The sequence below is a fragment of the Paramisgurnus dabryanus genome, chromosome 15 (genome assembly GCF_030506205.2).
Source record: "Paramisgurnus dabryanus chromosome 15, PD_genome_1.1, whole genome shotgun sequence".
Lineage (NCBI taxonomy): Eukaryota > Metazoa > Chordata > Actinopteri > Cypriniformes > Cobitidae > Paramisgurnus > Paramisgurnus dabryanus.
In genome coordinates, this window is record NC_133351.1 from 19,973,074 (window position 1) to 19,997,800 (window position 24,727).

The following is a 24,727-nucleotide window of genomic DNA, read 5'->3' on the forward strand; positions in this document are numbered from 1 at the left end:
TATGGGCTTTGTGTCTTTGGTAAACTTTACACTTTCAGTCCTTTTTTCTTCTTTTATAAAAATCACATCATCTGAGATTTCAGACAGAGTATGCTCACTCCAGTCTTAACATAGATCAACTTACAGTCTGAGCTGTCTATATTTAGACATAACCTCTGAGAACAACAACAGATCGCCAACATATGATTCTTACAGTCTTAGCCTCAGTGTAAAAGAGTGTTATGAAAGAATGTCAGAAGACATTGCATTGGATTACCCTCTGGATTCAGAGTTTGTTCAGTCTCTTAAAGAAGCACAAGGTAAGAAGGACTATCAATGTGTACAGACTCTTCTCAGAGAAGCAAGCAAAGAAAATCCTGATATCATCATCGAGTTGTCAAATGATGATTGGATGAAAGACCCTGATGTTGCGCTCCCCCCAGCTGTGCTCCTGGGTAAGTACAACCCAGACTAAATATATACTAAATATAACCCAACAGGTCATCCTTGAGAATGTACGAAGACATTAAACGGACCTTTGGGTTATTAATGAAATACACAATTTAAGTTACTTTTAGTTTGTACTTTAAACCTATTTTAGACCGAACTGAATTACCAGAACAACATACTGCATAACATATCAAACAATGATTTTGAATTTAATCAACAATTAAAGGTGAGGTGCATGATCTCTGAAAGCCAATGTTGATATTAACACCACCTACCCCAATAGTATCTGGACCTTCTTTTAATAGACCCGCCCCACACATATACAACCCAGGCAATAATGTTGGTTAGTAGACATCCCACTTACTGAAAAAAGATCAACCCAATAACTTAGTTTTGTTAAACCATTCTCTGCAAGCATGTGAAAAAATAGGTCATTTAAATTTGGCTCCTCTTGTGATGTCAGAAGGGGATAATACCGCCCCTTAATCTGCACTATCCAACCACGACACTGCTATTTAGTGCAAAAATCAGCTCATTTGCATTTAAAAGGACACACCCAAAATGGCAAATTTTTGCTTACACCTACAAATTTTAACATGCTATAATTATCTTGAGCTCTTCACATACGTTTCTTAAAAAAGGCTTGTGAAATGTCCCCTGCCAACAAAGCGATATTACTAAATGGCCTGAGGCTGGGATTAAGTGAATTTGAAATCTGAATTTATTTGATTAGTTAATATCATTGTCTCATGCTTGATGGAGGTGTTATTTAGCGGCTTTTACATCTGAGCTCTTCAGTTATGTCTGACTGCAGTCAAAGCTGCAAGTTTTCTTAAAGACTTAAAGGAACAGTATGTAGGATTGTGGCTAAAACTGGTATTGCAATAACAAAACTTGTGGCTAAAACTGGTACTGCAATCACCCAACTAGTGGCCAATACACAAAATGACAACATAAACATCAGTTGAGGGCTGCAACTCCACTTTTTAAATGACAATATCCTGGCTGGACCACTGTTGTCAGTGATATAAGTATTTGAAATGAAAATGATTTCTTAATGTCTAGTGACATATCAGGGCCATTTTATGATTCATTGATATACATTTCTTACATACTGTTCCTTTAAAGTTATTGTGGGACATATTGAGTGGCCCCTCCCCCTTTGCAAAATAGCCAATAGTGTTTAGTTAACCTCACCGCCTGGAATCTCCTGAGTGCCTGAAGTGTAGAATGATGTCATTAAATCATTGAAGAAGTGAGAAACTGGAAGTTTATTATGCATCTTCTAATTCTAAATGACAATTTTGTCAATGTATCGGAACACACAAGTTTAGAAATAGCTTTAGAGCGATATATTCATAAAAGCAAAAAACTTAATTTTTTTCTTTAAATGTTCTTATTTTAGCACCCAGCTGTTTCTCCCAGTAGATATAAAACTAATGTTAAAGCCAGGTAGATTGTCTTCACTGCCATCAATGTTAAAATCCAAATAGAAAACTATTAACATAAAGTTGTCTTTGCTTGGACATCTCACTGTATATCCGAGTCTATCCACATGCCATCAGCTAAAGTTCAAAATAAATTGCAGAGACCTATTTACAGTATATTTCCCTCTGCTAAATTCAGCAGCCTGTGTTTATGTCTACAGTGGTTACAATGTAAGGTCACAATAAAGTGCATCTATTGACAACTTTCACATGTGACAGACACCTACACATCTGCATATGAACTATGCATTTAATGTAAATGAAAACACTACAGCCTTATGCTTATAGGGATAGTTCACACAAAAATTTTAATTCTATCATTATTTTCTCGCTCTCATGTTGTTACAAACCTGTATTCATTCTGTTGTTCTGATAAACATGAGGACAAATATTTTGATGAATGCTGGTAAACAAATTGTTGTTCATGAGCCCATTAACTTCCATAGTATTCTTTTTCCTAAGTGAATGGGGCTCATGATCAGTTTGTTTACAAACATTCCTCAAATTATCTTTCTTTGTGTTCACCAGAATAAATAAATGTATACAGGTTTGTAACGACATGAGAGTAAGAAAATGATGACAGAATTTTTATTTTTGGGTGAACTATCCCTCTAACAAATCACCCTGGCATGTTTCACTATAAGTGAACTGGTTAACCGACTCTTATGCTTGGAAAGCTAAAAGTCTGTATCAAGGAAAGTATGATGCCCTTTCACTTCACACTGTTGACAGTTAGGGCACTTTTGGTATTAAGGTCACGATGTAAATCACCAGCGTGGATCAAATTCCTGGCAAGGCGTGTGGCCGGTCTGATTGGAGGACAATAGAGCCATACCACATGATTTGTTGAAATAGATTGTTTGATTCTATTTCTGGGTAGTGCAGAGGTGATATCATCAGCAGCGCACTCCATTCAGCTGTGCATCTCACATATTTATCAAAATGACCTCTCGGAAGACTTTGTCTCTGGTGTGTTGCCGATATAAACAATGATCAAGGCACTCTTGTCATGCAATTGCCTTTCCATTTGATCACATGTCATTTGTCTAAAAATACATGATGTAAAACAACAGTGATAATATAAACAGCCATCAAAACAGGCAGGTGAGCATCTAGCAGGAAGTCTGTAAGTGTCGTCATTTGTAGTAATGCTCTCCCAAGTCAGCACAACGTGTGTTGTGAGTCGTAAGGCCACGTTGTTGACAGAGAGAAGGCGGTCGTCTTTAAGCGGTGGTCAGGGGGTTGCGAAAGTCAGGGCCAATGGTTATAAACGACCAGGGGTGGACTTCCTTTGTCCCCCTGTTCTGCATGACCTGCTATGTCAACACTGGAGGGACATTCAGGATGGATTCTCTGATGCTGAGGAGCTGAACAAGGTGTTAGAGTTTCAGAGTAATGAACTCCTGTGGACCGCTCAAAAACAAGGTGAGTGAGATATGATGAATAGGGCAGTAACAACATTTATGAGGGTCTAATGTTAGAAAAAGGAGAAAAAAGTGAGTGTTGGTATATTTGAGACTGCATGTATTTAGTATTACTACTTTTTTTCTGAATACACAACAAAAAACTACTGTAACACCAGACCAATAACCAATTAATGAAATGCATGAGATTCACTGGGAGGACCCAAGTTGGGAACATTAACTGTATTAAACCATATGAAGAAGATCCCACTACTTATTAATGTATGAAATCTAACTAGCATTTCACTCTTTAAAATGCTGGGTTATTATCAACATTGGGTCAAAAAAGCCAGAAAATGTTTATATTTGACCCAACGGGAGTGTTGGAGTCTATTACATGCATAAAAATTGAAATCCCCTACATTTTAAACTGGAAGCCCTCCTTGAAATTTACTGCCTGGGCTTAGACCCTTCATCGCCAGCACTGCCAAAACATTTTTATTACAGCCCTGCCCTTACAACACAATGTAGTTTTCATTTACACAAAACATGCTAAATATCAAGTGGCCAATTACCAGTTTTTACTATGCTGGTAATTACCTGCTGTAAATCTGGATGTGTATAAGAAATACAAGTCATAATCCAGGATTATGCAGTGGACAGCATGTCTGCTGGTAAACTCTATTTACATTCCATGCAATCCCCTTTGTAATGAGAGTCAGGCATCTTACATAAGGCATACTAACATATTTGAGCTTATAATGCAAGGATAAAAAATAGGCTAATCATGCCTATCAAGTTTTTTATCGCTTAGAAAGCCTTTAACTCATTGTGCTTTATCCTGTCTAAGAGTGGATATAGTATTACTGGAGAGAGGAATTGTGAGGATTTCTAAGGAATTGTGGTAATCTTCTGCTCAAATGAATGCCATGCAAAGATCAATAATCTTATTCCTGGCACTGTTTGGCTCTGTCTCCATGCAACACTGAGTCACACAACTCAGTCTGCACATTCCAGTAGAGATTTTTTTTGTGTGTTCGTCTGCAGAATGCTAAAATAACTCATACAAAATGAGATTATGTCATTGCATATACAATATCTATTTTAAATATATAACTTGTTATTCTGCAGGCATTTTGGGGCATGTAGCCTATAAAAACTGATCTGTTTATCAATACAGTCTATTTTTTCAAATTAAGCAAATGTTTGCAGCTCAAAGGATTTGGCATCTATTTCATACACCTATGCCTAAGTATGGACCTAGTAAGCTATGCCCAACTGATGGAGAACAATGGCCTACTAAAAATAGATGCAAAATAGTGCTTGAAGTCATAGGAAAAACATGACAAGCTCTATATAAATCAAGTTCTCGAAAGTGTTAGTCATTCGAAAAGGTAGCAGCAGATGCTGAGAACTATGCGCATTGAGAACCTCTGCTCCACCGTGCAGCTGAATGGATGGCAGGCTCTGCTGGATGACAAACCAGAGTCAGGCCAGGATCATTGGGAAAGAGCTCATTTACGTTCCTTACAGCTCTACAGAGCTGTAGTTAAGGGGGACACCAGAGGGCTTCGTACCCTCCTTAAAAGGAATTATATTGATGTTGATGTACTTTACAATGTGAGCCGTGAGGAACTTCAGTGGCAAGCTCATCCAGACACAACTTTTGGACCTTCAGGTAAAACAAGTCACAGGGAGGATAGGAACCTTGTTTTTTTTATCTTGCAGTATTTCTGTACTGTGTTGATGATGGATAATTCTCACAGAAGAGTATTGCATCCTTTGTCTGGTGCATGTTTAACACACAGGCAAATGAAGTTCAATTCAATTAATAAATTACACAATTAATGTAGTAATTCAAGAAAGCATGCATAACAAGGATCTGCAGACATTAAGATGGTTGTAATTCTCAGACAGCATAAAGCGTAAATTAATCAGATTGAAGACTGAAGGTTCATGAGAGCTTGACTGACCTTACATTGTGCTAGATGTAAAGTTACAAATATCAAACACATCAGGTTATATTAGGTGATTTATGTTGTAATGCAACTGTTAATTTTTCACTATTTCCAATCTTCAATTTCCACTTTCATCCCTTTTCACTTTTTTGTTTTAAAGACTTTCAAAGCAGTATTTTTTTGACACAAATAAGTTTGTCAAGAATCCTTGACATGAACATTGTGTTGATCAAATATTTGAGTCATTTCTAAATGGCTGAATGGCTTCAGATCCATAATAGTAATGCTCTTCATTTTTCAACACATAATTAATGATCTGATAATGTTGCCCATTTCAGGTCTTTGGTCTTTGGAATATAAAAGAGAACTCACAAGCCCATTGTGCATTGCTGCTGCACAAGGTTTTACTGAATGTCTGCAATATTTACTGGATCACGGCGCACACCCCAACCTTATCGCAGGAGGAAAGGCTGCACTTCACGAGGCCTGTGCCAATGCCAACACTGAATGTGTGGAGCTACTGCTTGAATACGGAGCTAATGCCAACCAGATGACAGAAGAGGGGCTGACTCCCCTACATTTCTGCAGGACACAACAATCACTACGGTATGAATAAAAAAACCTATGAAAATACTATAGCATCAGTATAATTCAAAAGCAGTGCTGGAAATGGCAGAGAGTCACTGGGGGCTAGTTGGGAAGATATTTTATATTTTTAACCAAAAAAGCAGAAAATGCCACTATTTTGATGTAGGCATTTTGCATAGCATTTGGAGTCATTTAGGAGGTAAAAACTTTACTGCCCCTTGAAATTCACTCCCTTAATTCCCCCCAAGATATTGTAAAATAAAATGTAAAAGGAAATCTGAAGTGCAAATGTCATCAAAATGATTGATTCAATTGGCGGAAGTGAGAGACTGTATGTTTCTAATGCTTTAAAAATTGTAATTCAATGAGAAAAAATCAATCACAATGCAATTCATTTGTACTTTTTTGCAGTTGTGCAAAAGCCTTAGTGCGATATGGCGCCACGGTGAACATACCCAGTGAAGAAGAGGAAGAAATAGCACTGCACGTGGCAGCTAGGCATGGGCTGCCTCAACACGCGCAGCTTTACCTGAGATTTGGTGCCTGTGTGAATTACGTCAGCGCTTCCGGTGACACGCCGCTAGGGGTTGCTTGTGGGGAAGCCCCAGAAAATGCAGCCGAGAGCCAAGATGATCTCTACCTCGAGGTCTGTCGTCTCCTCCTGACCTACGGTGCTAACGTTAACTTGGCTGATAAAGAGCGCCGGGCTCCTCTACACAAGGCGGCCCGTAACGTTCAGCGTAAGATAGTGGAGCTTCTCCTCGATCACGGAGCTGATGTCAATGCCATTGACTATAATGGGTGTACGCCGTTATCTAGTGTGCTACAAAGCTCTGTGGTTCGTCAAGAGTGGTATCCTCACATCCTTGTTCAGACCCTGTTAAATCACGGCTCTATTAAAGTATGGCCACAAGCACTGCTGAAGGTAAGCACTAAGCATTGCAAAAGGGTGACACGATTTACTTATAAAATAAGTAAAAATAAATAGGCTACTTTGCATTACCCAAACTCTTATTTTGTAAAGTTTTCATTACACAAACATATAGCAGATAAAAGAGGTCTTATGTGACCCAGTCTGTGTTTTTTCTATAATAAGAACAATCTGTGAAAACATAACCTTGATATCTTAAATATTGAAGGAGTAAGGCCATGTCAAAGATTAAAATAATAGTGAAATAAATGGTCAAACTTTGAAGATTATTTTAGATTAGACTTTAGCCTGTGTTTCATAGACAGGGTCACATGTTATAAAGTCGATTTATTTTATGATTTTGTTGGTTATTTCTCATGCATCTCATCGATCTTCTGTTCTGATAAGATCAGTATCTGCCGATAAAATTTATGACTGTCATCTTTATTTTAAAGGTATTAACAGCCTGTGCGGAGGCACCTAAAACTGTGGAGATCCTGTTTAACTCATATACACTTGTTCCTGTAACTTACAAATGGGTTGAAGCTATACCCGAGGAAACGTTTCATGTAAGTGTTTCAAAATTGTGTCTTTGTTTTGACTGGATTGAACCCTGTAAATGTCCTGCATGGTTTTACCCAGTAAGGCCCGTTCCTCTGCTCTGCCAGCATCTTTGGTTACTAGAACGACAATCCAAAGAAAAAATATTTCCTAAGCTGTTCTTTAAACAGGGATAACATGCAGTACTCCAGACGGAAATAAATCTAATGTTACTACTATACCAAATAGGGTTAGGCGGTATATTAAGTTTTGGTAATATATCAGTATTTTTTTCCCAGCGGGATATGGGATGACACAATACCGTCTATATCGTTATGGTCTTTTTTTGCAACAGAAGCTCTGCCAGACATGTACACTGAGGTCAGACATAAGCTCAACAATCAGCTCGCATGTTGTATATTTCACATGAGGCTTTTACTTGTATTACATTTATTTCACTTTGTAGAATATACCGGGTTAAAAATTCATCCCAAAATCATTGAGATATGAATTTGGGTCAATATCACCCAGCCCTAATAATAAACACTCAAATTTAATTGTCTGCCAGTAATGTTGTTCTATAAAAATGATGTTGATTCAGGGACATAAGGAACAAGGCAAAAGTTTCACCTTTGACATTAAGTCAATGCATGTTATCTGTTTTTTTTTTGTCACATACATGCAAATCAAACAATTATGCATTAATATACTTTTCTTTAGCTTCACAGATCCTTTTATGAGTCTCTTTTTGCACTGGAGCACAAACCCCGTAGTTTACAGCATCTGTGTCGGTCTGCACTGAGGAAACATTTTGGGAAGAACTGCTACTTACTCATTCCCAGACTCCCTGTGCCAAACTCCCTGAAGCAATATCTGCTACTGGAACCTGAAGGATGTATTGACTAGAGTTAAACTTTGATTTTTTTTTTTAAAGAAGGCATTTAGAAGACATTTTGTGTTGTAATTGACTGTCTTTAGTTTTGCTTTTGAGAGCTCATTCTTGTTTACACTTGCAATGGTTTTATGTTTCTGCTGTTTTATGATGATACTTTTCATTTTTTTGAATGACAGTGTGGTAGATGTGATAAATTAATTTATATAAATGTGCCAGTATGCCTCACTGTCCAAAAATGTGTTTAGGTAACAGTTATTAAATTGTCCTTGTGTGTGAATGCAAATGTGTGTTTGTGGTGCCCTGCGGTGGACTGCCAATTTATTTAGGCTCTACCCTGCCTGCTGTGACCCAAAATGCTGTATAGTCTCCAGCTCTCCCTGCAGAACCAGTGACCCTAAAACGGATGAGCAGTTTTGATGGATGGATGGACAGATGGATACCAATTAAGTTAATTTAATTTAATGTTTACTACATAATTATGCTGTAAATTATTTTTCCTTAAATAAAATCTATTTCATCAAATCTATTTCTATTGTACATGGTTGACACAATTACATAACATAAATGTTTTCATTCATGAGCAAAATTCAGGCAATATGTTGGAGATGACTTTTATGTCTATTAAAGTTTGTTTCTTTGAGAGATAAAAATCACCAAAGAAGGATATTGTGCCAATAAGCCTGTCTTAACTGTATAGCTAATACTTGTAGGCCTTTTGTATTATCGAAATTAGCCTACTACATTTTGTTAATCTAAATTCCATTTATGTAGTTTTCATTTTTATGAATTGTGATGAACTTTACCAAGTGATCTCAGAATCCAATTATGAATTAACGAGAATCAAATTTTGATTTCATATTGATTTTAATCGTTGACATGACCAATATTAAAGATATCAACGTTATATTTTTTTAAGAATGCTCTTTAGCCTACATTTTTTAAGATGATTTTTAACAAAATAATCTTTACTGCAGCTGGGTTTTCAAAGGCCACATGATAAGGCAACTAGGAATTTTATTACTGTTTACTATAGTAAATACTAAAGCATACTACATTTTAATAAAAGAAGTCCCCGATTTGAGTGCGTAATATGTTTGTCTCGTCGTGTTGTCAGAAAGTGCGTACGCGCTTTAACAGCACTGAACCACCTGGGAGCGGTAAACGCAGCGCCACTGAACTGAATGGACTGTGGTGACGCACAAGCTTTCACGAAGCAGACTAGACAGACTCTGTGTCCTGTCATGTTAGCTGTGCACATCACCTTTACCTGAGCCGCTTTTCATTTTGGCTTTAAAAAGATTCTTGGATTCGTTTGTGGAACTGTACGAGGGCGGGAATTGCAGAAGACAACGTAAAGTATGTGAAGTTGCTGTCACTTTGAGAAGAGATGGAGAATTCAGCGGAAGACGAGTGCGCTGATTCCGGAGCGGAGACCGGAGGGTGAGCGATGAAAAACGGAGTGATAGGAAAGTGAATGAATGAATAAACAGGACAGAGACACTGTAGTTATGGTGCATTTATTAAGTTAAACAATTGTAAGGGTGGCGCGTAGAGGAATACAATCTTAAAATGTTCTTTGTCAGGCTGTATGTTTCTTTCTGTTGCACACAGGGGTCTTTGTCGTTTGAACAGACTATAAAAAGGTAAGAAAGAAATGTTTATTTTGCGAACGTTTGACTAACCAAAAATGGTTCTATGACATTACTGAAAAGAACCATTCATAAGCTTTATTTTTTTAAGAGTACATAGAACCTTTCATTGAACACTTCAGTAAATGGTTCTTTCCTATCTTTGTATAGTCTGTATAAACGTTTCTCCACATTAGAGAACCTTTGTAGCAACAAAAAGGTTCTGAGGATGGTAAATGTTAGACTTACACACTGACCAATAACCTTTAAGAAACCTTTATTTTTAAAGGTGTAAACGTCAAGCCTTATAATTTGTCTACGAGAACTCAATAAGAATATGCAGAATATCATATGAATATGAAAAAATAAACACGCAATCATAATAGAAGCATTACTGATAATATTACAGTCATAATATTCATATAAATGTTTCAAAATTGTTTCTACCTCTTTGGCCTGTTTCTTATTTAACCATCTGTTGCTTGGTATTATCACTCAAGACATTTGGTGCAGAGATTTACTACTTAAAGTGTTTGTGGAAAAGAGCTGGAAAAGCCAATGAGTGTCTTATTGAAACACTTGTCCTATTAGCTAAGAAGTCTTAGACGTCTTACAGCAAGAGAGTGACATAAGTAGCCAGTTGAATCATCTGGATATCCGTTTTCTACCTATACAATATTTAACTCTTTTATTTTGAAGTTATGTGATATCTGCAATCATTCTGTGCTTTCAGTGGTGGAAAAGATAAGAAAGGATGCATCCGGGTATGTTTTTAGGTATGTCACATCGTAGTGGCCGCTGTAGGTGTGTTTGTGTATAGCCGGACACTAGACAGACAGTAGGCATTGCACACCACTTAACCCCCCCTTAGAACATGAGACTGGTATATAATTTGCACAAGTTTTGTGTCTGTTTGTATCATGTGTCCCAGTTTGTATCATATATTTGACACAGGAATTAAGATTTAGTAAAAAAAAGATTTGTTCTCCAGAGGGATTCTTAAAGTTTCAATCTAATTACTGACTTGCCAATTAGCTGATACTTTTATCCAAAGCCACTTACAGTACACTTACAGGAGCACCCTGGGGTTTAAGCTCATTCGTTATCGTTTGTTGGATTTGAACCCTTGATTTGAATCTTGGTTAAACACCTAGGACTAAACAGTAGATTAAATAGCATGTGCGATGTGTATAAAAGTATTGTGTCTCTTGTTATGTGTAGGGTTCTTATCATACTGAAGATAAAATCTTACACCGTACAGTACCAAATAGTCAACATGCAGAAAATTTACTTCAACCACTTAAGCTAAAATTAAAACCTTCTGCTCTGTGCAGTACCCATCTGTGCAGCATTAGCAAATGTAAACCATTTAATTCTTTATAATGACATTATTGCCACTTATCATACTTGTGTTGCTTTGCAATTGTAAGTACTAGTTACTAAATTCCAAGTATAGAGTATGTGCATTACACCATTGCAAAAGCTTTTACGGTTACATAGCATTTCAAATCACTGTATTATAATTGTATTGTAATATTATGTTACCCTATTCTAACCACAAGTACAACAGGAAAGAGAGAGACACAAAAAGGAAAGGAATAAAGGGAAAAAGGTTTGACCAGAAAGCAATAAAGGGGGAAAACATGTACAGTACAATGGAAAAAACTACAGGGCCAATTTTTAGACACAAATTTTGGATTAGTCTTATCTGCTTTGTTTGATTTTTACCTTGCTCTGCAACTGTTGAGCCAAAAGGATTCACATCATCATACTGTAGGACGTCAATACACAACTTTTGATCATAACCTGCATGTGTACTGTATATAAATGTGTGCACTGAAGAGGCTTTACACACAAACACTTACTATATACAGTATACCCATATGACACCCAGGATTGTTTATCCAGATGTAGGATTTTCCTTTAAAACCTTGGGATCCTAAAGCTCTAAATCACTCTAACAGTCTCTCCCTCTCTTTCTCTCTTTCTTTCTCTGTCATGCACGCTGTCTCTGTTTTCCCAGGTCTGACTACAGTCTTATGTCATCAGCAAGCAGTGAGTACATGTCATTTGTTTGTTTTTTTCCTATTTTATACAATTTAAATCAACATAACACACTCCCACACATACACATATTTACAATCTAAGTGGACAAATTTTGTATTTTTGACTGATGACCCAAAAGCAGGAGTGGGGAACCCTGGGTCCTGGAGGGCCACTGACCTGCAGAGTTTTGTTCCAACCAAACACACCTGAATTTCATTTCCAAGTAATCCTTAAGACTTGAATTAGATTTTTCAGGTGTGTTTAATTAGGGTTGGAACTAAACTTTGCAGGACAGTGACCCTCCAGGACCAGGGTTCCCCACCCCTGCCCTAAAGTAACAATGAAATGGACGTTCACTATATATGAGTGAATCGACTCCTGAAATGAGATAATAAAATGTAGGCCGGGACTTGAATCCGTCCATCGAGAATTGATTGGATCTTTGGAAGTTGGGTCATGTTGTTATTTGCTAATCGATGCGATCTTTTCCTGACCTTGGCCCTCGTGCCATTCCTTGTGACCGAAAGTAAAGAGAGATCGTTTCGAGGAGGGGAAGAAATTAGCATTTTTTATTAAAGATCATGAGGGAAAATTTTTTTTAAATAATGAAACTCGAGATTATAGTAATTTGTAAAAAACATCACAATATTCCAAAAAATGTGTTTCATTTCAATGCTTTGTGACTTTATAGTAGACTTTTCTGTTTATAGTATGTCGTGCACATAGACATTATATTCGTAGACGCCTCATAGACTGACGCTGCCTGGAGCTGATGTATCAGCACGGCCGCCATCTTAGATGCCTGCCCCGAACTTATTTCTACTGTGGAAGGTGTATCCCCAACTACAATAATCATAACTCCCCAAATTTTTACTTGATTTTCACACATAAGTAATGTTAGTTATGATGACGTAATATTATAAATGGTAAAATAATTGTTCAATCTTGATTCATTCAATTAATTGACTCTGGTGCTATCGTAGAGTGAGGAGACCCAACCAATATGGCGGCAATGCTGGATTACGTTCCAGCACATCATGAGGCGTCGTCTTCGTATATAATGTCTATGGTTGTGCCGGCCAAAACGGCAGTTGTCGGACTTACTGCATACTGAGTGGTCTGGATGCAGTATTACACCACTGTATAACACACCGAGACACAAGAATTCATTCAGCGCAAGCCTTGGTGGACGAGTACCGGCAAGCTATAAGTGCACATTGGTTATACACTCATTATTGCACCATTAAAAATGGCCATTCCCTCAAATACTGCACTACTTTAGGCTATAGAGGGCTATTTCGGACAGGTCATTCTTGCTATCCGTCTTGATTTAATAATTTACAAGCTGAAGCGTGCAGTACCAGGGGAGTTAAGGATGTAAAGTGAGTAGTGTTTGGGTGGTCATGTGATCTTAGCATGTTGGCCTGCATAAAGTGATTCTCTCTGTATAATAAAGGGTCTATTGATATGACTAAAATCTTTATTTATTTTGCGGGTAATAAATACATTTTATTAAGATTTTATAACTGTCTGTACCAAATACTTTTCATTTGTCTTGATTAACATTTCCTTGTTCGTGCCTGTGTGTGCTCACTTACCTTGGATAAGAGCAAAAGTGATGCGAACAACACTCTCCATTTTATAGCCATTACCCAGCAACATGGGTACATTGGTGCAGCTTGGTGATAACACATGTACCACGGTTCGGACCCAAATAACATTGTGAACAGAACCCAGCAGGGAAAGGGGGAGCAATTGAAATCTAGTTAGGGCCAGGCATTCAAACCAAGTGTAAAAGCACCCGTACCTTTTAAACAATATTTAAAAAAAACAAAATATGTATGAAACATGCTTATTTAATGGAAATACTACCAAATATATAATTTAACAGGGATGTCATCATAGAGAACAACAAGGAACATTGTCCTGCTGATGAAGGGGGTTACATTAAGGTTGTGTATATAGCAAAGCCTCATTAGGCCCAGAGGATGAGGGGCCCAACCTAAAATATGTCATCTTGGGACCTGTAAAATTAGAGACGACCCCTATCCTGCATGTTTTTTCTTGTAGATTTTTGCCCTGACAGTTAAATTGCTTATTTCTTGGCATGGCATTGAGATTAGCTTGGTCTTAGATTCACTGATTTGAGACCCCTGACGCCTTCGCTTGTTCATGTTAGAGTAATAGCTAGCGTGATCATGTTCCTCATGGGCTGTGTCAGGCCAAGTCTGTTTCCCTATGGACGGATTATTGTCCAATATTAGCCCATTAATCTGGGCAGCAGGAAACACTCCTGTCAGCGACAGCAGAGGAAACACTCTCTCACTTACACACGTTCACCCACTCACTCACATATAGAAACACTCAACTACACAGGCGCACACACACAACCCCAGAGCCCATCAAGGACACCACATAATAGACTGTGTATAATTTGCTAAAGAAGGGAGAAAAGTGGTTCGATGTGGACCTGGAGACAGAAAATGAAGAAAACAGAATTATCCATTTGTGAGGGTTGAGAAGGGTGGGCGAGAAATGTTTCAGCCTTGTTTAAGCTTTTCTTACAGATAAAAAAATTAATGTCAAATTAGATTGCAAGTGTAATTTGAAAGTGAATTAATATATTATTATATGGATATGTCATCTGGGTGGATGAAAGTTTGATTCTGGTTCTGCCTCATTGCAACTCAAATACTTATATGTTTTCATTGGATCGGCTAATGGATCTTTGGGTATGGAAAGACTGTGAAACCATTCCATGGGTTACATGCATAAAAAATGAAACATTCAAAACATCAAAAGCAAATAAACAGCTTAATAGCTTAAAAAGGTCAAATAAATAGCTTGCTGTTAATGATAGAGACATTAGTTTCTCATGTGCACTAGACTACAAAAAAATGAAAAAATGAAATAAATGAATAATAAGATTAATAGATATTATAGGCGGTGTGCATGATTTTTGAAAAACACTTCTGTCCGAGTACCAAAACACAATTGTAGCCAATCAGCAGTAAGGGGCGTGTCTACTAACCGACATTGTTGCCTGGGTTGCGTATGTGTGGGGCGGGTCTATCAAAAGAAGGTCCAGATTCTATTGGGGTAGGGGTGTGTTTGTTTAGGTGATTTTAAATGTCAACATTGGCTTTCAAAGATCATGCACCCCGCCTTTAATAGAAGTTATTAGAATAGAGGTTAATATGGGAGATGAATTGTCACAGCAGTGATGTAAGCAGTTTATGTGATCTTGTGTTGTGATTGGAAGGATTAGATGAATATGAACACTTTTCTAGTATCTTATTCTTCTCTGGATGGAAAGGGAAAAATTAGTATTTTTCTCATTCTCTTTTTAACATATTTCCTGTTCTTCTTTCTGTATCTGTCATATTTTCAACTGGCTATGACAGCATATTTTTCTAAAATTCTCCTAATGACAACTACATATGGCAGTATCCTGTGACACTGTGTATTGACTTTTTGATCTCATTTTAACACGGGTCCTTGGGCATTCGGTAGAGTACAGCAGTGATAGGCCAGCTGATCCTAGATGTATTTGAACATTTATTTAAAACAAAACATTTAAAAATCTGAAATAAGATAGAGCACCTATAATTAAAAAAAACTTTATCATACAGTTTATATTCTTTTTGTTCCATGAAACATATAAACAATAATAACAGATTTAGAGCTTGTGATTGGTCTAAATTAAACATTTCAATATCTTTGCAGAAAATTTTTATAGGACTTTTTAATCGCCATGTGACAAGAATATAAAGTGCAACACAGGAATGAATGAGGGTTGTACTATATATTAAGGATGTTTCATCTTCTAAATGTTAATTATATAACCTTATTTAATACTGTTGTTTATGTCCATCACAGTAAAACATTACTTTGCACTATGGATTCAGCTGAGATTAGAGATAGTTAAAAATTATCAAGACTTTTTAATGGCAGCCACACAAAGTTTAACAGAACTTTGACTACAGACAGGAAAGAAAAATCCAATGAATGCACATGATAAGCTTTCTATCCTGTGTTTGCACATTTCCTGCTAAAACCTGAAAGTACAGGACATGTCACTGGGTTTATATCTTTTTTTTTTTTAGTTAAACAACTACAAACAGACTTGTTAGTGTATGATATTAGGAGGAGGGACATTATTTTACTGGACAAAATCTTTGTAGTAATGAAGAGAAAGCAGTATATAGATAGCCACAAAGATTCAAGATTTTTATTGTCATGTGTACCTAGGCACAATGAAATTCTTATTTTGCTTAACCCATGAGAACAAGGGTAGAAGGTAAGCAAACAAATACAATTACAATAAAGTAAGTAAAACATGTAAAAGTCAAGAAATTGCAATTAAAAAAGAAAAATCAATGATAAAAGTTCACTTTAGGATAAGTGAGAAGTACAATAAAAAGTACAAATCCTTAAATAGTGCAAACAATTTACAATTTAAAGGAACCCGTGTTAAATGGAGACATTTATGGAACATTTTAGTGGCAACTGTTACATTGTAGTGCAATTGTGCATTTAAAGTGACAGTATTTTTATGTGATAAGTGGAGATAAAGTGACATAGTAGTGAAATGTAATGTACTAAAGCTTAGACCAGCTAATATAATTTTTAAAGTGCAGAGTTTATTGACTGTAGCCCCGGACTGGTGGAAGTAGTAGTCGGTGATGACTGTTAATCAGTCTGATGGCCTGCGGATACAAACTGTTCCGGTGTCTTCTCTTGTTATAGTACTTCGGTACTGCTTGCCAGACTTCTAAGGGTGAAGAAATTGTGAATGGGATGGGTGGGATCGCTGATGATGTTGCTGGCCTTGCTGTTGAAAATGTCTTGTAGTGAGGGGAGATTTGTCCTTGTGATTTTTTGGGCCAGCCTTATCACCCTCTGGAGTGCCTTTCTGTCATGTGCTGTGCTGTGCTGTACCACACAGCAATGCATCAGGTTAAAACACTCTCTACGTTGCATCTTTAAAGGGGACAGAGAATGAAAAACCATTTTTACTTTGTCTTTGTTGAATAATGGTAGTTTACCCGCATTCACAAACATACAAAAAGTGCTAGACATGCTAAACAACTCAGTCTCATAGAAGTTCCTCTTTTAGAAATGTTAGCCAGAAAACGGCCCAATCTGAAAAACTGATGCTAATGACATCACAGGCATCTCGCTGCCCCTCCACTTTAAAATATTTGGCAAAATTTTTTGAGTGGCAGCAAAGTCAGCCAATCAGTAATGAGATTACAAGTTAAGCCAGTAGGGGGAGCCAAATAGGTGCAAAACCACTTGTTTAAAATCCCCCACCCTAATAGAGCTATCTGAGAAAGGTTTTTAGGAAGCTTCTAAGGCATTACAGACCCAAAAAAAAAAATTTGTGTACAGGTCACATCACAGAACAAGGATAAATACCCCGTTCAATCATTCTATGTCACCTTTAAAAGTAATTTATAGTCTATTGAACCTTAATCCATTTTAAAAAAGCATACATTTTCTGCATGTGTTAAAGGTTCTTTATGTAACCATACAGCCAAAAATGGTTCTTCTATGACATATGCATGCATGCATTTATTTAGATTTCAAAAAATAGAGATCCTTTATGATGCTTTATTGTTTGTTGATGCTTTGTGTAGTGAGCATCCTCTCCATTAATAGACAAACAACCTTTCACAGCTCTCAGATGTGCATCAGCTACACCTGGAAGAGTGCAGTGCAACTAGAGATGTGTGTTTACTTGTGTGACTGTGTTATTGTGTGTAAGTGTGTAAGAGCATAGCGTTCCCTCGGCCTTTGGTGCCCCCAACCTTAAACAACAAACAAAGTGGGACGTGTCCCCTGAGTCAAGAGAGTTTGGGGGAAAACAGCATAGGAAAAAGAAATAGGCAGCTGTCCATGTGCTGACCACTTTCTGCTTTATACTGGGAAATTTGGGGTTGTTTCAGTATGCAGCATTTTTTCATTTGGTGCCAATATGTTCCTTGGAGGTACTAATGTGCATGCTCGGGTACCAATATGTATCTCTGATGTAGTGAAAGAGTACCGTCCCAGTGACAGCTATAGGGACAATTTTTTGACTCTTTTTTTTGACAGTGTATTTATTACATGATGCAACCACAAACATGCCCGTTCTCATAAAATCACATAATCCTTCATTAGGTTACTAACAGGGCCTTAAATGTACTCTACCTGTGTGTGTTCTTAGGACTTTGTCTTGTCAAAAGTTCAGTAGAAGGGCAAACTTTATTCAGATGCCCTACAGGGAGCCAAAGCTTTTCTCCAGGGTTACTAGCCATCCACTAATGCAATAAATGAGGCTATGGTGTTCAGTATACAGCCATGCATGAAAAGATTTCATTCAGTCTTGAGATCCCATTCATTTTTCACTTTCTCCAGTTCTTTCTTTCAGCATTTTGCTTTTTAGAGTTTTAGGGCAGTACAGGTAGATAGAGAGTGAAAGGGGAGCATGACTGAGGTCAAACTTAAACCTGGATCCACATACAGTAAGCCAACAGCATTTACATCAGAGCCAGATGTGCTACATTCAGCACCACTGCACCAAATCTACCTTATACATTTTTTTAAGCATCATGTGTAAAATAAATTGGTTTAATACAGTTGAATATATCAATGGATAATTTTTTATGTATTTTTCTGATAGGTGATATGTCCATGGGAGACGTACAAGACCCATTCCTCGTTTCTATCCACATCATCACTGACCCAGGTCAGGCCAAAACTCTTCAGAAAGCTGCTGATCAGGTCCTCTCTTGGCTTCACCCTGATCTAACCCTCTTTAGGGTGTCAGAGCGTGCATCCGGTCTGTCTCGAAAGCCCAAAGTCCACCTGCAGCGCTCCACCGAGCCACCGCAGCAGCCGGCCTTAGCCGTTATCCTCTTTCTACAAGAGGAGTATGGAGGTGAGGAGAGTCTTGAACGTCTCCACGGTCAGTTAAGATGCCCACCGTGGAGATACCACCACACAGAGAGGGTTAATGGACGGGGTCTGTTACCCCTTTCACCGGCCAGCCAAGACTTTGTTACACTGACACCGGGCACGCCACTATGGGCGCTTCGCCAAGTGCATTACGGCAAAGAGATTGTGCGTTTTACCATCTACTGTCGTTACGAGACCTATACAGAACAGGTGCGTCTGTACAGACTGCTTCTACGTCGCAGGCTGGCGCAGAAGAAAGACGATTTCTGCTTCTGTGTGGTCTACTCCAACCCTGATACAGAAATCCAGCTGTCATTTAAGCGGTTGCCCCGTGGCCAGAGCCCCATCCCAACAGAAAATGCAGTGATGGAGATACGAGTAAGGGACATTGGGGAACTCGTGCCGCTTTTGCCACGCCCCTGCACACCCATCAGTGATGTCCGATGGCAAACGAACGATTATGACGGGAACAAAATATTGTTACAGGTAAGAGAGTGTAAATGTGTTTTCCGTTATGTGTCAGCATTTATAGAGAAATAAAGTTTTAAATAAAGTTTTAAAATAAAATGAAGAAAGAAAAGCCAAAATATGTTAACGACAAATCTGCCGACTTTTTGGATAACTGTGTTGCTAGTCCTGCCCCTCATGTGTGACGTACAAAAACGCGTTTCCAAGGACCAGTCACTTATCCTTATAAGTGCAAACATGATGTGATTATGTCATAAATACGCAAATTATTGCATGACATCATCTAGCAATATTAAGTGACTGTACAAGCAGGCTTCTTTTATTAATGTCTTAATCACATTTAAAAAATGTATGTAGGTTAAATCCTAATCCTAAATTAACGATTGTAACAAATGCAACAAATCTAATTACAATCACAAAAATTAGAGGTTCATTCTGTTTGACCTGGATTAGCGAAAATCAAAGCAGGGTTTGGCTGCCTGTCACAATTCAGCCTCATTACTTGCACCCCTGCTGGTGCCAAACGGCCCCGTGAGGATTTCACACATAAAACACACTATCGGTCTCGCTGGAATAAGCACAATTTATACCGAATTGTATAGACAAACTGTCTCAGATCAATGACGTCTCTTCAGAATTTACACCGCAACCAACGTCCCCAGTTTCATGTTTAGAGAATAACCAGAGACAGGAAACTATGAAGAAACTTCTGACATGGTGACAGACAAATATATTTATCTATAATATGTTTAAGTAAGATATAGCACATGAAAAATGAAAAGAACTATGTGGGAAACAAGAGAAATGCATGAATGTGTGGGAAATATGTATGAGTGGAAGAGCGAGGCACAAAGATAGAAGTATGGAAAAGCTGGAGAGGAAAATGATAGAGGGAGAACTGGAAGGATAGAGGGAATGTGCAGTGAGGTGTAAAGGAGGGAAACAGTGAAACTTTGTTACTCCTCGGACACACAGACACTCAACAATGCTTGCTAAGGTTAAAAAGAAATTTTCCTCTTTCTTTCTCTCTCTCTTTCACACACACACATACACACACAGGTATACAGTTACCTTATCAAAGCCACATTCCCACATCGTGTTTTGTTTGGAAGTTATAGGAACGGGGCTGGTTTTCCCAAACTGTTATTGTCAAATCTCAAATTTAGTCTGACGGCTCACAGTAGACCCTGCTGAAAAAACAATAAAACCATTAGAGAAAATTCTAATGCTTTCCATTAAAATAGGAACTATTAGCTTTTACCATTAAAACCACTACACTCCAGTGTGTTTGGGGCCATATTCCATTAGATCCAATACATAGAACTAGGGCTGGGCCGATCCACTTTTTCCATTACCGATACGATTTCGATACCTGTATTCTGAGTATCCGATACCGATCCCGATCCAATACTATAGTATTTTTCTTGATCCATTTAGAATTGTGTGTTTATAAACACATAAATATATATACGCACTAGGGCTGGGCAAAAAAAAAAAAAGATTTTTAGATTAATAGTTTTTTTAAACGTGGTCGATTCAGAATCGATTCTCAAAGAGCAGAATTGATTTTTTTCATATTTTTTCTGCAAACATTGAACGTAAGATTAACGTTAATCAAATTACTAGTCTTCTTCACTAGATGTCACATCGGATTTGAATCGGCCTTGTTTTTCCGATACCCGATCCAGCAAAAAAGCTCCGGATTGACCCGATATCCGATCCAAAGTACTGGATCGGGCCACCCCTACATAGAACCAATACATACCATTAGAGACCAACAAAGACCAATACACTGTAGTGTGTTTTGGGCCATATTCCATTAGAACCAATAAAATTCCCAATAAAAATCAATAGAATTTCTGTGATGGTGTCTATTGTTTTTTTAGCAGGGGAATTATCCTCTACAGAGACTTTATGCTGTTTCTCCTATTTATATGTCTGTGTTATGGAAATAGTGTTTTGTACAGTGATGAGTTTTTGAGCTGTGTCTTGTATGAATCTCTGCATTTTTAAGCAAAGATTAGCAGACCATTGTTTTGGCCATTCAAAAGATCATGGTTCTGATCCCAGTGTGCACACATACTGATAAAATGCACTGCTTTTAACTCTTTCCCCACCATTGACGAGATAACTTGTTAATTAAGAGGAAACGCTTCCCTGCCAATGACGAGAATTACTTTCCGCAATACTGCTATTATCCACCATCCACTTCCGCAAATTATACAACCCGGAAGTAGCGCCTCACGTGAAAGAGAAAGAACTCAGTGTATGTTTTAAAGATCGCTCTGTATCTGATCTCTATCAAAAGTCCTTCACAAAAATTGAATTATCTCAGCTTTTTGCCCAAAATTTGGTGTTTTTTAAGAAACCTACCGATAATTTAGAGGTGATAAAAAGAGAACTAATGATGGTAGGATGAAACGTTTTTAATTTGTTTTGTTTTGTTTTGTTTGAAAGCAGATCGAGGGTCTGTTCTTTCATTTGATATATTGTTTGTTTATATATTTAAAGAAGAACATTTTCTGGAAGGCATTAAACTTTTGTGAAAATCATGAAAAATGGCTGGCAACTGGCGGGGAAAGAGTTAAAGTGGACAAATCTGACTTTTTACATGTGCTTTAATTGAGTCCTCAGTGTTTGTTTCAACCTAGAAAATGTGAAAAAGATCAAATAACCTAGTTTTGGTAAACCATTCTCTGCAAGCATGTGAAAATAGGTCACTGAAATTTGGCTCCCCTTGTGATGTCAGCAGGGGATAATACCGCCCTTTAATCTGCACTATCCAACCACAGCGCTGCCATTTAGTGCAGAGATCAGGTAAAGGGCACACCAAAAACTGCACATTTTTACTCACAACTACAAAGAAGCAATTTTAACATGCTATAATAAATTATCTATATGATATTTGAGCTAAAACTTCACAAATGTACCCTGGAGACACCAACGTTTTATTGGACATCTTTAAAAGTGTTTTGAAATGTCCCCTTTAATCCACTGATAGTCACTTTTGGGTTAAAGCAGCTGCCAAATGTACTTTATAAATGTAGATGAATGCTGGACCCTATTTTTTAGAAATATGTTCATGCAATATAACTAGCTAATTTTCAGGATGCATGTTTTCATGGATGACACATTTTAAAATGTATTATAGCCAGAGTTGGGGGCCTCTACTTGGGGACATTTTATATTTTTACACCATAGATAAAGAAAATCACTTAAAAATCTATTTATGAAATTTGCTTAGCATCTGAAGGCTGTTATTTAGATAAATATGAAAATTCTCTACTTTTTTTAAACAGAAACTCTGTCCCCCCCGAAAATCACTCCTTGGTCTCAGTCCTCCCGAGACCCCCCATTCCAGCCCTGGATATAGTTACCCCATCATGATGTGTCTTATTACACAACTATTGTGTCCCCCTGCTTTGTTTAAGTAAGCTCATACAAGAAAAATGATCCTGAATGTGTGTGGGGGTCAGGTTTTGACTACATGCGGGGGTCAAACACACAGTCTTCACAGGGAAAATGTCTTAATTAACGTGTGAAGGTTAAATTTATGTGCTCATGGTTAGAACATTGGCGGTGCAAAACGTTATGGGTTCAATTGCAGTGCACTTGCTTTGGATAAAAAACGTCTGCCAAATGCATAAATGTAAATGATTTCTGTCAGATTTTATGTACTAACTTGATTATGTTTCTCCATTACTTACTCAGTGCTTACTTCTCATTCTGTTTTTCAGGTCCAGGGATCATATTTTCATCGAAAACACACCATTGCGAAGTTCTGTCATATTTCTCCTGATGATCCTCTGATGGCCCCACCTCCACCAGAGCCGGCCCCTCCACCCCCGCCATACGGCCGTGGCCCTGCCTCTTACCGGAACCGACGTTACCACCGCAACTCCTCACGTTCGCGGGCCCAGACCCTTTCACCCCTGGTTGCACATGCCTCCAATACGTCCCTGTGCGATCAAGAGGTCCGCATGGAGCGGCTCCAGAAGGACGTGGAACTCTTACGTGCCGGATGGGCGGGTCACCGCACGCAGTCCCTCTTTTCCCTGCCTACAGATGACTCCCGCTCCACGTGTGCGTCCCCCGCTAGCTTCCGTCCCCGCTGCTTTTCCTCCATGTCTTCTCCGATCTTCCGCGTCAACGTCGACACGCTAGTGGGAGCCGAAGAGACAGATGTGGACACAGGACAAACTGTCAGCGGGAGCTCTGTTGACCTGTCTGTGGTCTCAGGTTATTCCCACCCTCAGTCGAGGTTTCATACAAATGCCTCACCTCCTCGGCCCAAGTCTGCTCCTCCATCAGATAGAGGTTGTGACCTTGCTGAACTGGCCAGTAATAATAACTCTTCCCAAAGACAGACTCCTGTACTAACTAGAGCACAGAGTATCTCTGCAAAGTCCACATCCTGCATAGTACACAAGCCACAGCTGAAAAATGTGTGCCGGCTACAGGCAGATGCACAGCAGGATAGGGGACAACAGAACAGCAATGGCATTGCAACAGTTAATGACTGTATTCAGGAAGGTACAGTGGAAGATGAACAAGAGTTTTATATCTGATAGACTGTAGGATTTTATCAATATTATGCACAGCAGACTTTGAGCTGAATGCATTTTTAGGAGGTGTCACAAGAAATTTTGATGCCTTCTTAGCTATCATTTTTAGCAGCAACATTTTCATTTATTACAAAACCCTTAAGCTTTGTGGTTCTATAGTAAATGTGTTTCTATTAGGTTGTATTAAAAATACATTCATACTTAATGATTCTGAGATTTAAATTAATTTTATATACATATTATTTGTTGTGTTACATTGTGATGTTCTGCTACATAGTTGTTTATAGTAATTCTAGTTGAAGGAACAAAAGCATTCACTGATTTGACGTCAGAGGATTTGTTATTAAAGAGTAAAACTCTGCCACCTAGTGACTGAATTTGGTACAACCGGTGAGTCCAAGGCATGTACAGTGTCATGTATGGGTTAATAAATGTCAGAACTTTAATAGGAAAACTGTTCCCTTTTATTTGTTTGTCTCAACAGGTTTATATATGGGTTTAAGAGAATAGTTCTTACTGATATTCTTACCTTTAGAAATATTAGAAAACATTTTAAATTGTATATTAAGGATTTTTAAAAAAAACTTTATACCACTGACAGATCTTTACATTTTGTGATTTCATTAGAATCTCATCAAAACTAAAATATAAAAATATAATTGGTTATCAACAGAGAAAAACACCTTCAGCGTATTGTTTATAGAATTTACTTTTCTATTTTATAATTAACTTTCCAATTTTCTTTTCTAATCTAAATACAAATTTGCTGTGTGGTTATTTTATAATTTTATACTGATTAAAATTATTCTGCACAGCTAAATTCAAGCTGAATTATGTCACAGATAGATGGTCCCCATTATATCACACA

The 24,727-nt window shown here is 37.9% G+C and overlaps 2 protein-coding genes across 5 annotated transcripts; both read left to right on the plus strand.

Moving 5' to 3' along the window:
* The first annotated feature begins 183 nt into the window (after positions 1-183).
* asb18 (ankyrin repeat and SOCS box containing 18) lies at positions 184-8,736 on the plus strand. Of its 3 annotated transcripts, none has more exons than XM_065251538.2 (5): positions 184-434; positions 5,616-5,883; positions 6,277-6,790; positions 7,231-7,344; positions 8,036-8,736. In XM_065251538.2, exons 1-5 carry the CDS (start codon positions 230-232, stop codon positions 8,219-8,221), a joined length of 1,287 nt encoding a protein of 428 aa, XP_065107610.1. In that variant the 5' UTR covers positions 184-229; the 3' UTR covers positions 8,222-8,736. The 3 variants fall into 3 exon arrangements, with proteins under 3 accessions (XP_065107610.1, XP_065107608.1, XP_065107609.1); XM_065251536.2 differs by lacking the exon at positions 184-434 and adding an exon at positions 2,952-3,341; XM_065251537.2 differs by lacking the exon at positions 184-434 and adding an exon at positions 4,671-4,997.
* Positions 8,737-9,382: 646 nt separating this feature from the next.
* Positions 9,383-24,287, plus strand: LOC135782352 (protein FAM124A). Of its 2 annotated transcripts, XM_065292609.2 has the most exons (5): positions 9,383-9,650; positions 10,572-10,614; positions 11,862-11,893; positions 18,552-19,312; positions 23,032-24,287. In XM_065292609.2, exons 3-5 carry the CDS (start codon positions 11,878-11,880, stop codon positions 23,860-23,862), a joined length of 1,608 nt encoding a protein of 535 aa, XP_065148681.2. In that variant the 5' UTR covers positions 9,383-9,650; positions 10,572-10,614; positions 11,862-11,877; the 3' UTR covers positions 23,863-24,287. The 2 variants fall into 2 exon arrangements, with proteins under 2 accessions (XP_065148681.2, XP_065148680.2); XM_065292608.2 differs by lacking the exon at positions 10,572-10,614.
* Positions 24,288-24,727: the final 440 nt, after the last annotated feature.

Coding starts and splice junctions, on each gene's coding strand:
- asb18 (XM_065251536.2), top strand. CDS start 3,065: ATGCTCTCCCAAGTCAGCACAACGTGTGTTGTGAGTCGTAAGGCCACG. Junction 3,342..5,615: donor GTGGACCGCTCAAAAACAAG/GTGAGTGAGATA, acceptor TGCCCATTTCAG/GTCTTTGGTCTTTGGAATAT. Junction 6,791..7,230: donor GGCCACAAGCACTGCTGAAG/GTAAGCACTAAG, acceptor TTTATTTTAAAG/GTATTAACAGCCTGTGCGGA.
- LOC135782352 (XM_065292608.2), top strand. CDS start 9,598: ATGGAGAATTCAGCGGAAGACGAGTGCGCTGATTCCGGAGCGGAGACC. Junction 11,894..18,551: donor TCTTATGTCATCAGCAAGCA/GTGAGTACATGT, acceptor TTTTTCTGATAG/GTGATATGTCCATGGGAGAC. Junction 19,313..23,031: donor GGAACAAAATATTGTTACAG/GTAAGAGAGTGT, acceptor TCTGTTTTTCAG/GTCCAGGGATCATATTTTCA.